We start from the raw sequence: 13,203 nt of genomic DNA, 5'->3' as shown, positions 1-13,203 counted from the left end.
GAGTTTGATGTGAACTCAAGCACCTGCCACAATACTCTACGAGCCTTCATCTCCGGCGCGTTGGTGCTGTGTGCAGGTGCTCTAGAGGGTAAACTGTTCTGCAGGGGAACTGAAGGGTGTACACAGCCCCTCTCCCTATTCTGGCCAAGAAACTGAAAAACTATTATCGTGCGGTTCTAAATCTGAACAACAACTCTGAAAATAGGTGCGTGGTGCAGCGGACTCGATACTTCATGCTGAGATGCAGCTTGTTCACCAGACTCTGGCAGACTGAACAGTCTAACAGTAAGCTCTGTTCCTAAGGAGTTCGCAGAGCTGAAGTCTTGGCGAAGTGGTATAAAGGGAAGCACCTGAAAGTGTTCCAGTTTGCAATTTATCCAGTCAACGAGCTCCCAGCTGAGTATCCAAGCCTTTTCACCACCCCTTGTAATGATCCTTCACACAAGTAAAAGAGCAACTGATCCTCCAGTTCCCTCTCCCTGAGGTTCCTGTGGCTCTTTCTAAGGATTTGTGCGTGACATACAAGCTCTCTGGCACAGCACTGATAAAAACATGTCAGCTGAGCCGAGGTGGGTTTGACTGGGGGTGACTTTGCTCTGAGTGGTTCAGCTGCTCTATCTTCCAGAGTCCCAGAAGTCCCTGTACTCAACCAGCATGTCACCTTCCCTGAGTCACACAGCTGTGAAACGCTGTGGGCTCCGTGCAGGGCTTGAATTCAGTCTGAGCTTCTTTAGTTCTCCTCCGCTTGCGTGGAAATCTGAAATGACAAATACCAGGGAGAGAGGAAAGTCACTTCACTGTGAGTACACAGAGGTAATGCCCGCAGAGAAGTCCTCCACACGTCACTGCCATTCAGGTGTCACCTCGCAGTGCTGGGCAGAGACTACGTGACCAAAGAATTATCTTCTGAACTGAAAACCATACTGAGATCTAGCGGTGCGAGATGAACGCTAAAGGACGTCGTACAAGGGCCCTGTTTGCAGCGTGACACATCCCTGCAGGACCGTGTTACGACAACAAGCATTTACCTTGTGAGAGCCATGGTGGGATGCTGTGGGTGAGAGCGGGCTCCCGAGCCCCTATGGCGTCAGCCAAGGCTGCGGAGGGGAATGACAGCCCCTGCTCCCTCAGCCACTTAGTACCAACCTCTCTTTTGAGGTTGGCAACTTACCGTTACTCGTAAGTTACCATTACTCGTATGAAGCTGGCCCGTAGGCACAGTGCCAGCCCTAGCGTGGCCAGGGCTGCCTAACCTTGTGGGACGGGGAACCCTGTCCCCCCCCGCCCAGGCTCCGGCCGTGCCTCACTGCCCCTGCCCCTGCCGGGCAGGCTCTCCTGGGGTCCCCCGGCATTTTCCCGTCCTCGCTCCGCAGAAGACTTTTGCCCCGAGGCCCCCCCAAGGCGCAGGCCCCGCTCCCCCCCCGCACCAGGGGAGGCCGGAGCCCCGCTCCGCGCCCCGCGCAGCCGTCGGCCGCCGCCTCCCCTCAGCGCCGCCGCCCGCCGAGGGCGCGTCCCCCGCCCGGCGCGGCCCGGGGGAGGGCGCCTCCCGCCCGCGCACGGCTCGGCCCCCGCCTGCCCATGCGGGGCGGCTCCGGGCGGCCGGCGACAGAGCCGCAGCAGCCTCCCCGCGGGCCGGGTCAGGCCGGGCCGGGCGGCGGCAGGATGGGGCTGGAGCTGTACCTGGACCTGCTCTCGCAGCCCTGCCGCTCCATCTACATCTTCGCCCGGAGCAACAACATCCCCTTCGAGTTCAAGCACGTGGAGCTCTTCAAAGGTGGGACGGGCACGGCCGCCCGCCCGCCGCCGCCGCCGCCGCCGAGCTGCCCCGGAGGCGGTGGTGGGCGGCGGGCGGCGGGGCCGGGGCGGGCCGCAGCCCGCCGGGGGCCGCGGGCTCAGCGCCCCTCTCTTGGCTCTTGGCAGACTCGGTGCTGGGGAAGAAGCCGGCAGCGGGGAGCGGCGCAGAGCAGCCCCGCGCAGGTGAGAGGGGAGCTGAGGGGGGAGGCGGGGGGGGGTCCTCCCGCAGCGGGCACCGCCCGCGCCCCGGCGTCCGTCCTGTCGGGCCGGGCCCGTTCCCGGGCGGCGCTGGGTGCCTGCCGGCGGCCCCGCGGGCAGGGAGGGGACAGGCCGCGCTCCGGGGCGCTGGCAGCAACCCGGCGCTGTAACGCCGTCCCCGGGCGGGGGCCGCGGGGGCCGGGCTGAGCCCTTGGGCGCTGGGCCCCGGCCGCGACCTTTGGGCAGAAGGGCCCATGGCTCCGGTCCCGGATCGCGCAGCCCGCGGGGGGGGGGTTTGCTCTCACGGCCCCCAGCGGAGCCCCTTCGCCTCCCCGACAGAGGAGCAGAAGCGCGTCCGGCTGCCCGGCCGTCGCCCCTCCGGCGCCGCTCTCTGAGCAGCATCCCACCGCCCCCTTTCGCTCTCCTGTCCTGTGCTGCTGCTGCTTCTCTGGGAACTGACGAGCTATTGAGCCGGTTGGGACCGTTCCCATAGGGGAGCTCAGTTCGGCCCGTTGCTGATCAATAGCGATGCAAGGGTCCTCTGCCTGCTGAGGCGACGTCAGCCCGTGTTTGGGGAGGCTCAGTCTCAGCCGAAGGAGGAAACGCTTGAACCCTTGGAGGCAGCAAAATGCTGGAGCTAGTGGAAGCGGGAGATCACCCGTGTATGAGAGGGATGCCGAGGTGCGGAGCTCAGAGAGGCTTATCTGTGGTCTCACCCTGGTGGCCTCTCAAGACAGGGTCCCATCCTGCCTGGGGAAGGTGAAACAGGTCAAGCTTGCCCAGACTTGCACATCAGAGCTGAATCCACTCCCAGCCCCTGGAAGCTCTGCTTGGCCCATTGGGAGGGAAGGACTAGCTCCTCGGGTAACCGGAGCGATTTTAAATACATGCTCTGCCAAGGGGCCTGAATACAATAGTTTAACCACGCAGTTCTTATTCCCAGAGCGGTCTCATAGCTGTGCTGCATCTATTTTTGTGGATCCCCAAGGAATGTTCCTCCAGCCATTTCTAGCAACTTAGTCACAGTGACCGCCGAGGAGTGCTCTGGGAACGGTGTACTGAGCAGAAACACTCAGCTGTTCAGACTTGTCCAACTGTATAAGATGACTATTGTCCATTTACATATTGCGTTTTCCTAGTAAATTGTTACTTTTTTGCCTAAGGCAAAGCATAGTACTTGGAAATCCTTGGCTGAGGAGATGATTAGGCAGGGACGTGATTGGCAAATAGACTGATTTTTTTTTTTTCCTTTCTACTTCTGTAAAATCTTGTCCGCTGCTCCTTTTACCCACCAGTAAATCTCCTTCCCTGCACTATGACTTATGCTTAAGAATTCCTCCTGTGTGCAGCCTGCCCTGCTTTTTGACAGGGAAAAAATAATACTCTGCTTATTAAAGTTACTCCTCAAAGCCCAGCAATACACGCAGTATGTGTATATATATATCCTTGGGGGACATCGAGAACTAATTACACCAGATGCAACTGATGTTAAACAGCACCGTAAGTCAAGTCAACATCACGGGAATGATAAAGATGGGCCACCTAATACCACTAAACAAAAAGGCTGGCTCTGCTTGCTAGACGAGAAGCACAAGCTTAACCTCTGCTTAATGGCAAATACAAATATTGGTCTCTATTTTAATACAATAAGCAATCGGTCCCAATGAAGCAACCTGGAGTTAGTGTTCATACCAAGGCTTTTATCAGTTTGCAGCTCAGTGGCAGAGTCTCGGCACAGGTCTTTTATGTGTGTACGCAAAGACCCTGTATGAGCCAAAGCAAACCAGGTGCCATCCCTGGGCTGTGGTGCAGCCTGTGTAACAGACACTGACCTACTGTCCAGCCTGCTGTAATGACATGTTAGTCCCGTCAGGGGACTAGTATGTTCAGTATTTCTGCTAGGACTGCTGCACAATGAAAGCAGGCTGAAATCTGATTCAGGCTGCCCTCACCCACTGCCTACCTCTCATATCGTTGTTTCTCAGTTGCCCGCTACCTTGCATGATAAAGACAGACAGCAGAACGACCAGACAGCTAGGGCTGAGAATTGACCGCTCATTAGTTGTAAGCATTATTGACTTGCAACTTTCTGCTGCATTTTTCCAAGGACCACCTGAACTCTACAGATCTCACCAGAGCTGGGTGTGTGATAACCACTTTGTAAAAGCACAGGACCAAGCACCTTCCCAGAGCAACTGCTTGCATGACAGTAGATTTACACAAATTTGCCTCACTGTTTTTATGATATAAACCATGGGCATAAGGCACCTTGTTCTTGTACTTTGCCTGCTGGCTTGATTTTCAGGGATTTGTGTGTGTGTGTGTGTGTGTGTTCAAGTTTCTCAATTATTAGGCTTAACTTGCACTTTCTGTCTGGCTCTTATTCTTAAGAAGCCCTTTCTTCCTACCTCTCCTAACAATGCTGCCTGGTTCTGCCGTGCACATGGAACCTCTTACCCAGCTAAGCTGGAGGCCACCATCGCCGGAGGTAGCCAGAGACATTTCTCAGTGAGATGGAAGACTGGGGTTTGAATCACTTCAGACAGCAGGTGGATGTGAACCTTAGTCTCTGATGAAGCTACTTGCACTGGAATTTAAAAAAGCACTTCTCAAAGAAGAAACAAGGTAGAGGCTAGTCAGCTAGAAAGGAGAACAGGGTGGTAATGTTTGCTCTGCTTGATTTGTCTCATTATGTGAAATCAATATTGGGAAAGTAGTCTGAAATCTGTAATGCAGCAACCTTCCTTTCTCCCACCCCTTTCCAAAGCCAACTGCAAATAAACTTGATAGTCCAAAGGCTGATTTTATTTCTTGGAGACTATTTCCTGCTGCACATTTGTCCAGTAAAGCAGACACTGCCACTGCCTCCTGAATGGGGGCAAATAGTTCTTGGGGATGTAAATCACTGTCTGTTAGTTAACGGCCCTTATTTTTTTTGAACAAAGGGATTTTTGTACAAGACCTCCTGCTGGTCGTGGTGATTTGATCAGGATTTGCACCCTAAATGTAATACTTCCTTCTAGAGAGCACTTAAAACAAGCAAAGCAAACAATCTCCTCACACCTTCTCTTACGTAAGTGTTCCTGGACTTTTGTACAATTCCCTGGCATTTAACTGCTGACTGGCAAGTCCAGTGCCTGCAGTGGGAAACTGAAAACCTGATTAGATAGTCAGCTGTTAATGACTCCAAACTCCAAGGGACTGTGGAGTTTAAACTCTTATGGGATGGTGTCTTCCTCCTGCATTTTCCTGACAGAGGTAGGTTGACATGCAGAGCCAGGAGGAACACAGAGCCAGGAGTAATGCAGGGTAGAGGTGTTTGAGCTTCCCTGCCCCTAGCGAATGTCCACTGTGGCACAGTGAATTATTTCATGAGCCTACTGTTGTATTGCTGGCATTCGTGTTTTTCCCATCCCAGCAAAAACTCTGGAAACATCCTCAGCTGCGTGTCTGCCGAGGGACTGGCTCTGTTGACAGCATTTACTTTCTTCGTAAATGCTCAATTCCCTCTGCTCTTCAGAGACAAACAAACAGGAAAAAGATTTTGCTCCGTGTGTCTATCAGCCAGCCGGGTTCTCTTTGATTCATTAGCCACTGCAGTGATCCCTGTGGGAACAAGGCTTTTCAGTTGCTTTCCATCACGACTGCATCCTAGCTAGTCAGCCACATTTACAGACTGCAGGAAAATTACTTGGTTTTGGTGTTGCCTGTGGGAACAGGAGCAGGAGTAGCAACCATCTGCCCTCGTTAGGATGCTCTACATGCAGACTCAACTTTTCCAGACCCTGCTTCCTTGGCACATATTAAGTATTTTTTAGATGCTCAGTTGTCTTCATCCTAACTTCTGTCTTTTTCCCCCGTCTCTAAAGCCGTAGGACACCCTGTTCTCAAGTCAAGGCCGCTGTTCCTGGTTATCTGCAATAGTGTTTTCAATACCAGTACCTTCACTGGGGTATCTAAATGCCTCTCAGGGAGTGATTTTTTTCAGTAAGTTTTGCAAGTATTACTGGTATCTGAGTCAAGCAACAGAATTCCTGTGTAGAAATGTGAACTGCTCCATGCCCTGTGCCCAGCCTGAGCCGACTGCCCTCTGCAGATAGCTTTTACACTGACTCTTTGATTTCATTACCTTTTAATTGTGAAATATGACTGTGTAGGCAAATCCTAACACAGTTCACTGATTGTCCAGTTGGCTACAGGTATTTCATTTATCATTCACTGGCAGATACACTTCTAACCTCTGACTTGTCTGTTCATGTTCTTAGGGCCATCTAATAGTGAAGGAGCTGGCAAAGTCAGCCTCTTGAAGAAAGTACCAGCACTGAAGGATGGAGACTTCACCCTAGCAGAATGGTAAGAACTTAATCCTTAGACTTCCTTGGGTGCCAGTAATCTGTGCAGTATTTAGGAGATGTCATTCCCACTGATGATTAAGGATCACAGAATTTATGAACGTGTTGGTTATTTTTAATAGTATAACCTCATTTGCTCTGTGTCCATTTTCTGTTTGAATTATCTTTCAGAATGTAAACAAATCAGCTGACTTAACTTCTTGATCTTACCCTGAATGCATTTACCTCAGAATGGGATTACAAACATTTCTGGGAAATGCTTAAAGCTTATAAAAATCCTTTTTACCTTGGAAAAAAAAATCCCTTTTACCCTAGGAAAAAGTTCTGTTTATCTGAATTAGTCATAAAGGCCAAGTGAACACCTACAGAGATAAAATTTAGGTTTTACATTATAAGATTAATATGGAGACTGGTTAATGGTGCCATAATACTGAAATAATTGAACTAGAGGAGTATCAGCGTAGTAGCAGGGTCTGCATTTTCTTCTGTTTTGTCAGCATAGGATTTTCTGTGGCATCTCTTTTTGTAGTAACAGCCTACATATTGTTGCAGATGAGTAAGGTATTTTTCCATCTGACTTCTCCTGCCAATTAGTGAAAGTATAAACATCTGGACAAACACAAAAAGATTCTGTAGGCTCTCCTTGCTGGGACTTCTGCTGACATCAGTGGAAGCTGCAGGCTAGAGACAGATCTGATGAAAAGGCAACATAACCCATTAGAGAGTTTCATTTAGTACACAAGCACATAAACATGCGCAGGTCTCGGAGAGATGGGTCAGAACAGTCGAGGAACAAGTGGGGTTGACATTGCTGATAGATGATTATGGAGCTTTATTGTCTGTTTACCCCAGTACTGTCCAGCAGTACTCTGCACCCTAAACAGTGCTGTGACTTTCCAGCAGGTTAAAGTTTTCATGGGAGCTAAGGTGATTAAGTGCCATCTCTGATGTCAACATGAATTAGATGCCTATATATGGTCCCTAGACTCCATCGGAAATCCTGATCGGAATGCCTTATAGTAGAAGCAGCAAGTTCAGAAGGGGCAGGAGAGGGAGCTTAGGCGAAAGCATTCTGCATCCTAACTCCCTGACCCCTTTCTTGTCTCTTGTTAATATCTGAGCAGCACTGCCATTCTGCTGTATCTGAGTCGAAAGTACAACACTCCCGACCACTGGTACCCATCAGACATACAGAAACGGGCCCAGGTAGATGAATACCTCTCCTGGCATCATGCTAACATCCGGGCTAATGCTCCTAAGACCATGTGGATCAAGGTAAGGAGACTGAATATTAAAATACGAGTGAAGTGATGTTTTCCTGGCAGAATACTGAGCATTTGAACAGCCCCAATTCGGAGAGAGTTTGTCATGCTGAAATAACAAACCTAGGCCATTCCTAGCTGAGAGGAGCTGTCAGAGAGGGAGCTGTTTCTGATTGCTCCATGTCAGGATCTGGCAAAAGCAGCTTCGGTCATTTTGTTTTTTTCCTTAAAGTAGGTCTGGTACAGAAGGTCTCAAAGCACAACAGACTTCCATTGCCTGGGTTTGTGAATGAATATATAACAGATTGGGTGTTGGCTCCAAGGGCCTCCCCCTCACTGCACAGCTGTGCAGAGTGTGCACATAGGCAGAAGTTTTGCTTCTTTGGCGAGCATGTGCTTTGTTGCTGGAAGCAGAAGGGCTTGCATTCTTCATACAACAAGTCCCTGCAGCCCCATCAGGGTGGAAATCCAGAAGGAGCCTTCTGCTTCCAGCACACTTAGGTACTTCTCTGAACTGGGCTCAGCGACAGACAGAATAGAGACATGGAGAGAATGGCAGAATTTCTTTATTCGGTGTGGTCAGATCAATTTACGTTTAGGCAAAATTAACAGAATCACCCGGAGGCAGAAAATCATTTAGTATCAGATGATTTTGCTGGATACCTATTTCCAGCCAACTCACCAGACAGTTAATGCAGCTATCCTTGGAGAGACCCAGCTGCAAATATAACCCTACAAGTACAGCTGTGGTGTGGAATTTCAGATGAAATCAGAGTTGCCAGTAAACAGGTAAGAACTTCACTCTTCCTGTGTAAAGTTTGCCCTTGTTTGTGCCTAATAAAGCATATCAGGACTCATTTAGCTTTTTGATTTATTGACATTTGAATTTTTGGCTAGAGAGCACAGAGAAGCGATTCAAATATGAGTCAGATTCATACAAGAAGCAGTTTCTTCCAGTCTCCACAGGCTGTTATTGTAGTGCTCCAAGGGAAAGAAATCCAGCTGATTGCTGCTGATGATTAGATAACCCAGCTCTAGAAAAGGTCCTCAGAATAATTGAAAATAGGGAAATGTATAAAGCCACCATGTAACAGAAGGCATATTAGCTAGACATAGGAGAAGATAAGACTGCCCTGAGATACAGAAAAGGAGGAAGATGCTGTTTCAAGTGATTATACCCAGAGATCCCATCATGCACAATTGGAACCACTTAGGAAGAGAACTGGCCATGAATTTTCTGATGAAATAGATTCCACATGTATTTGGCAAAAATCCTGTCTTGGATTAAGCAATCCCAACTTGAATTGTTGAATATACTAGGAGTAAGTAGAAATTCAGTCCACTCCCACTGATGGAAATTTGTATCTTTAATTTTGCTTCTCTAAATAAACTGTATTTCTTTAGCTGTGGTAGGTGGAGGCAGCAGTTGTGAAACACTGCGGGCTCCGATGGTGCATACACCTCTGTGAGTGGTGACAAATCTCACGGAAAGGCAACTACCCCCCGTGCCAGCAAGTCTGTGGAGACAAGGACCGCACTTATATGATTGCTCTGGAAAAATTTCTAGTGGTTTAATGAATGATGCTTTGGAGGCCACAGAAGGGCTGGTGTAAAAATGGTGCTTACCCACTCCCAGCCTCACTGGCTGCTGTCACACAGAAGAAGCCATTTCCTGCCTCTCCAGCCAGTGCTGATGCATTCCACTCCCTCCTACGCTCCCTGCCACAGCCACCACCATGCCCTCCTTTCCATCACCCTGCAGGACAGGCAGCTGCCTGCCTGTCTGCCTGCCTCCAGCACCCAGTTACACAACAGGGTGGATGGCAGGGGTGGCTGGTGGGCAGGCAGCCTGCTGACCCATCTTGGCAGGCTGTTGAAACGGAGGACATAGCAGGGGTGACTATGGCAGAGATTTGTCTTCCCTGAAGCTGTTGCCCATTTTTCTTTTGTAACCCACCAAGGCGGAGTGGGAGGGCACAACTGCCAGGCACAAAACGAGCTGAATCCTTGGTTTCATTCTGCGCATTGCTGCCCATTAGCTGGAGGTGACTGTCACAGCAGATCAGCCGCTTAGGACTGCTTGTGTGCTCTCTGTCCATGAGCTACTTGGAACTGCAGCAGGCTGTGAAGCTCTAGCGTCATCTGCTCCTGCAGCTTTGCTTTGCTGCAGGATCACGGACGATCATGAGTAGTTCATGGGGTGTAACTTAAATGACTACCACCAGATCCATGACAAGATGGACAACTGTACTCTTCTCTCCTCAGGTGCTGATTCCCCTCTTCACAGGGCAGCCGCTGCCCTCCGAGAAGCTCCAGGAGGTTATGGAGGGGCTGTCCACTTCCCTGAAGCAATTTGAGGAGAGGTTTCTGCAGGACAAGGCTTTTATCATTGGGAGCGAGATCTCTCTGGCGGATCTTGTGGCCATTGTGGAGCTGATGCAAGTGAGTGCTGGAGTGTGGTAAGGAAGTCTCAGCACAAGGGAAAACAGATGCTGCTGGGCAGGGAGGGGTGCAGCATGTGGTAATGCTTCACTAGAAAGAGGAGTGAGGGCATATCTCAACAGAACTGGCCTAAGACAATGAGGAGAATATGGGAGTGGGTTCAGAAAACCAGTTTGAAAAAAAAAAAAAAGCTGGCTGCAACAGATCTCTTTTGTTTCTCTTCTCTAACAATACTTCTTCTTCTCCTTCATCCTTTATCGTGACTTTATTTTTAACCTCCAGAGAAGGAGGTAATATATAAAAGTGAGAAGCAATAGCAGATAGATCTGATGAAATAAGAAAATGATATAGGAATATTTTTATCATACAAGAATATTCTTCTTCAGATGGTACTTGCCCATGCCATGTCTGGAAGATGCAAGACTGAATCTCAGACGGAGGCAATCAAATTAAGTCTGTTACAAACTGGTAGTTCTCTGCCAGACCGTCAGGGCCTGGATCCTGCAGCCCAGAAGTGATTCTTTCTCCCAGTTCTGTATCCCAGAGACTGAAAAATAGCAGTTCTGCTTCTCTACAGCATTGTGTTCCAGAGAGTGGCACAGGCAGAAAGTAGAAGGGGGGTAGATTATGTCAACTAAGACATTAGTTCAATTAAATGCTTTGCGTTTTGTGCTGTGGTTTTGCTATATAATATAGCACTCCGTACTGTGGACTGTGCAGTTGTCCCTGGAGCTGTCAGCCCACCACATCTTCAATGCTGTAGCTGAAAATCACTCACAGTAAGTGGTAGTCATCTCTGCTGCTCGTAACAGCTGTTCTGGCACTCAGGAATTGACTTGTAAATGTCCTTTAAAATATAGGCTAGCTTCTGTGTCCCTCAGATAGATACACCCGACCAGAGGAGATTTCCCTCCTTCCTAGTGCTCCTCTATGAGCTCTTCTTCATGTTTTTTTCCTCTACCTGTAGCTGCAGGTACACTTTTGGTGCCTGTTGTCTTGGTGAAGAAGTGACTGCCCAGTGCCTCACTGTTGCTCTCTCCCCCTTTCTGCAGCCTGTTGGAGTTGGTTGCGACATCTTTGAAGACAGACCAAGGCTGATGGAGTGGCGCAGGCGGGTGGAGGATGCTGTGGGGAAAGAGCTTTTCTTCCAGGCCCATGAGATGATCCTCAATATCAAAGAACTGAGCAACATTCAAATTGATCCACAGCTGAAAGAGCATCTGGCACCTGTGTTGATGAAGATGTTGAAATGAATTAACCTATCTTACCATTTTTCCTCCCCCTTTTTTTTTTAACTTCTTCTCTGACCTCCAGTTCTATGTGTAACTGGAAAGAGCACTGTAATTCTAACACAGAAATTGCAGAGTGTTTCCCCCCCTGCCAGGCCTTTCCTGTATCTGTGGGGGTGGAAGCTGGGGAAGGTTTAAGACCTGAAACATTAATTTTATACAGAAGGCTGGGGCCCTACAGGTCACTTAACATGTGCATCTGGGTTTTATTTCAGTGTCAGTCTTCTCAGAGATGGTAGAGACACGAACGGTATTTCCTGACAAAAGTTGAGCCAGCCTACAAACTGGGAACATTAGAGAACTGTATAGGATGAGGATCGTTGTTTTCATGTGTTTTTAACATTTGCAGCTCCTTCTCAAGTGACAAGCACTGCAAAGCATGCCTGATCCTCACCTTCCCAGCACATGTCTGCACAGACAAGTACAGCACAAAACTACAGGCAGTCACAAAAGTGAAAAAAGACATTGAATTTATTTTTTTTTTACAAGTTTCTTATTGCTGAGGCATCTTGCTTGGCTGTCCATGTACATTCCACACTTCTCCTATTTGCCTTTAGGTTTCTGTGAGAAGTTTCTTCATATTCATCTACAACTGTGAATCTTCGTAATTCTTCAGTTTAACCACTACTCTCAATTTCTGAAAGCCTGGGTTTCGTTGGTGCTTGGTCTGCCAGTACACGTGGCAGGGGCTGTTCTTCGAGATTCGTGTAGTAAAGACCAAGGAACTTCAAAAAGCTGAGGGTGGCCACAGCCTTCGAATAACTGCCTACCTAAAGTACTCTGTTGATATTATATAGGGAATACACTGAAAGAATGCATTCACAGTGATTTCTTGAAAGAGAATGTAACAGCAATCAAATTGTTTTTTTCTGCAGTAATACTGTAATAGCAATCCACATTTCTCCTAGAAAATGCAGAGGGGGAATAAATCTAGACGTGCTCTTCTGAGACTGTTCTGGATGGAAGTTCACCAAGTAAGTCACCCTGTGAAGCTAAAGTAATAAGAGATTTTGTGGCATTGAGCAACATATGTGACACAATAAAAGGGCAGAGAGTTGTTTTGGAGCTTTTGGGCTCTTTTTCTTGGTTGTGTTTATTTCTGGTTAGCTGTAGCTCAAATACAAACCCCTTTTGTACTGCAGCACAATTTATGAGGTAAAACTGAGAGAATCCAACCGTTTCTAGTTTCTTCAGTTGAAAATAGCAAATTGTAAAGGATGTAGAAACTGGTGGAATATATATCTCTGCATATTTCCATTCATAAGTAGTTGTTGCCCTTGAACTTTACCATGAAATCCTTGCCCAAGAAGTCTTCCTGTAAAGGATAAGACAAAATGAGTAAATAATTCAGGAATTACGTGATGTTTTTCGCTAAGGTTTCAGTTCTAGATACTACTGATTTAGTCAGTAGCCTAGGGAGATCTTTAAATTCCCTGTCTGGAAAGAGAACTCCATTATGTACTTCAGCTTGCATTAGCAGGAAGTTTTGTTCTGTGGTTATGTTCTTTATAAAGACACGAGACCTGACTGAAGGCCCTCTCTTCGTGAACCAAAAATGTTAGAAACAGGCACACGTTTATTCCCACCCTTCCTTTCTTTTCTTCCCAAACATTAGCTGAATAATATGTTTTTATTGATGTTTTAGTCACAAAATATTGTCTACAGCTGAGTTAAATTTTAAATGGGAAGTGGTTGATTTTTTTGATAATTTTGAGAGTGGAATTGCTAAGTGGATGATGACACATGCAAATGTCTGCAGGAGGGAAAAAAACTACCATGATTTTCCAAAGGCTGAGCACGTTTGAGAGTACTTGCTGCTATGCTGTCCTCTCTTGGTTGTGTGTTCATCCCCCTACAAGCATTTTA

At 48.2% G+C, this 13,203-nt stretch overlaps 1 protein-coding gene across 2 annotated transcripts; it reads left to right on the top strand.

Moving 5' to 3' along the window:
• The first annotated feature begins 1,662 nt into the window (after positions 1–1,662).
• On the top strand, positions 1,663–12,402 carry LOC127022940 (glutathione S-transferase theta-1). 2 transcript variants are annotated; one of them, XM_050906807.1, is made up of 6 exons: positions 1,663–1,774; positions 1,921–1,977; positions 6,258–6,345; positions 7,469–7,619; positions 9,872–10,048; positions 11,101–12,402. In XM_050906807.1, exons 1-6 carry the CDS (start codon positions 1,663–1,665, stop codon positions 11,299–11,301), a joined length of 786 nt encoding a protein of 261 aa, XP_050762764.1. In that variant the 3' UTR covers positions 11,302–12,402. The 2 variants fall into 2 exon arrangements, with proteins under 2 accessions (XP_050762764.1, XP_050762765.1); XM_050906808.1 differs by lacking the exon at positions 1,921–1,977.
• The last annotated feature ends 801 nt before the right edge of the window (positions 12,403–13,203 follow it).

This window comes from Gymnogyps californianus, chromosome 16 (genome assembly GCF_018139145.2).
Source record: "Gymnogyps californianus isolate 813 chromosome 16, ASM1813914v2, whole genome shotgun sequence".
NCBI classification, from domain to species: domain Eukaryota; kingdom Metazoa; phylum Chordata; class Aves; order Accipitriformes; family Cathartidae; genus Gymnogyps; species Gymnogyps californianus.
Note: the sequence above shows the minus strand (reverse complement) of the source record. Positions and strands in the feature narration are given on the sequence as shown.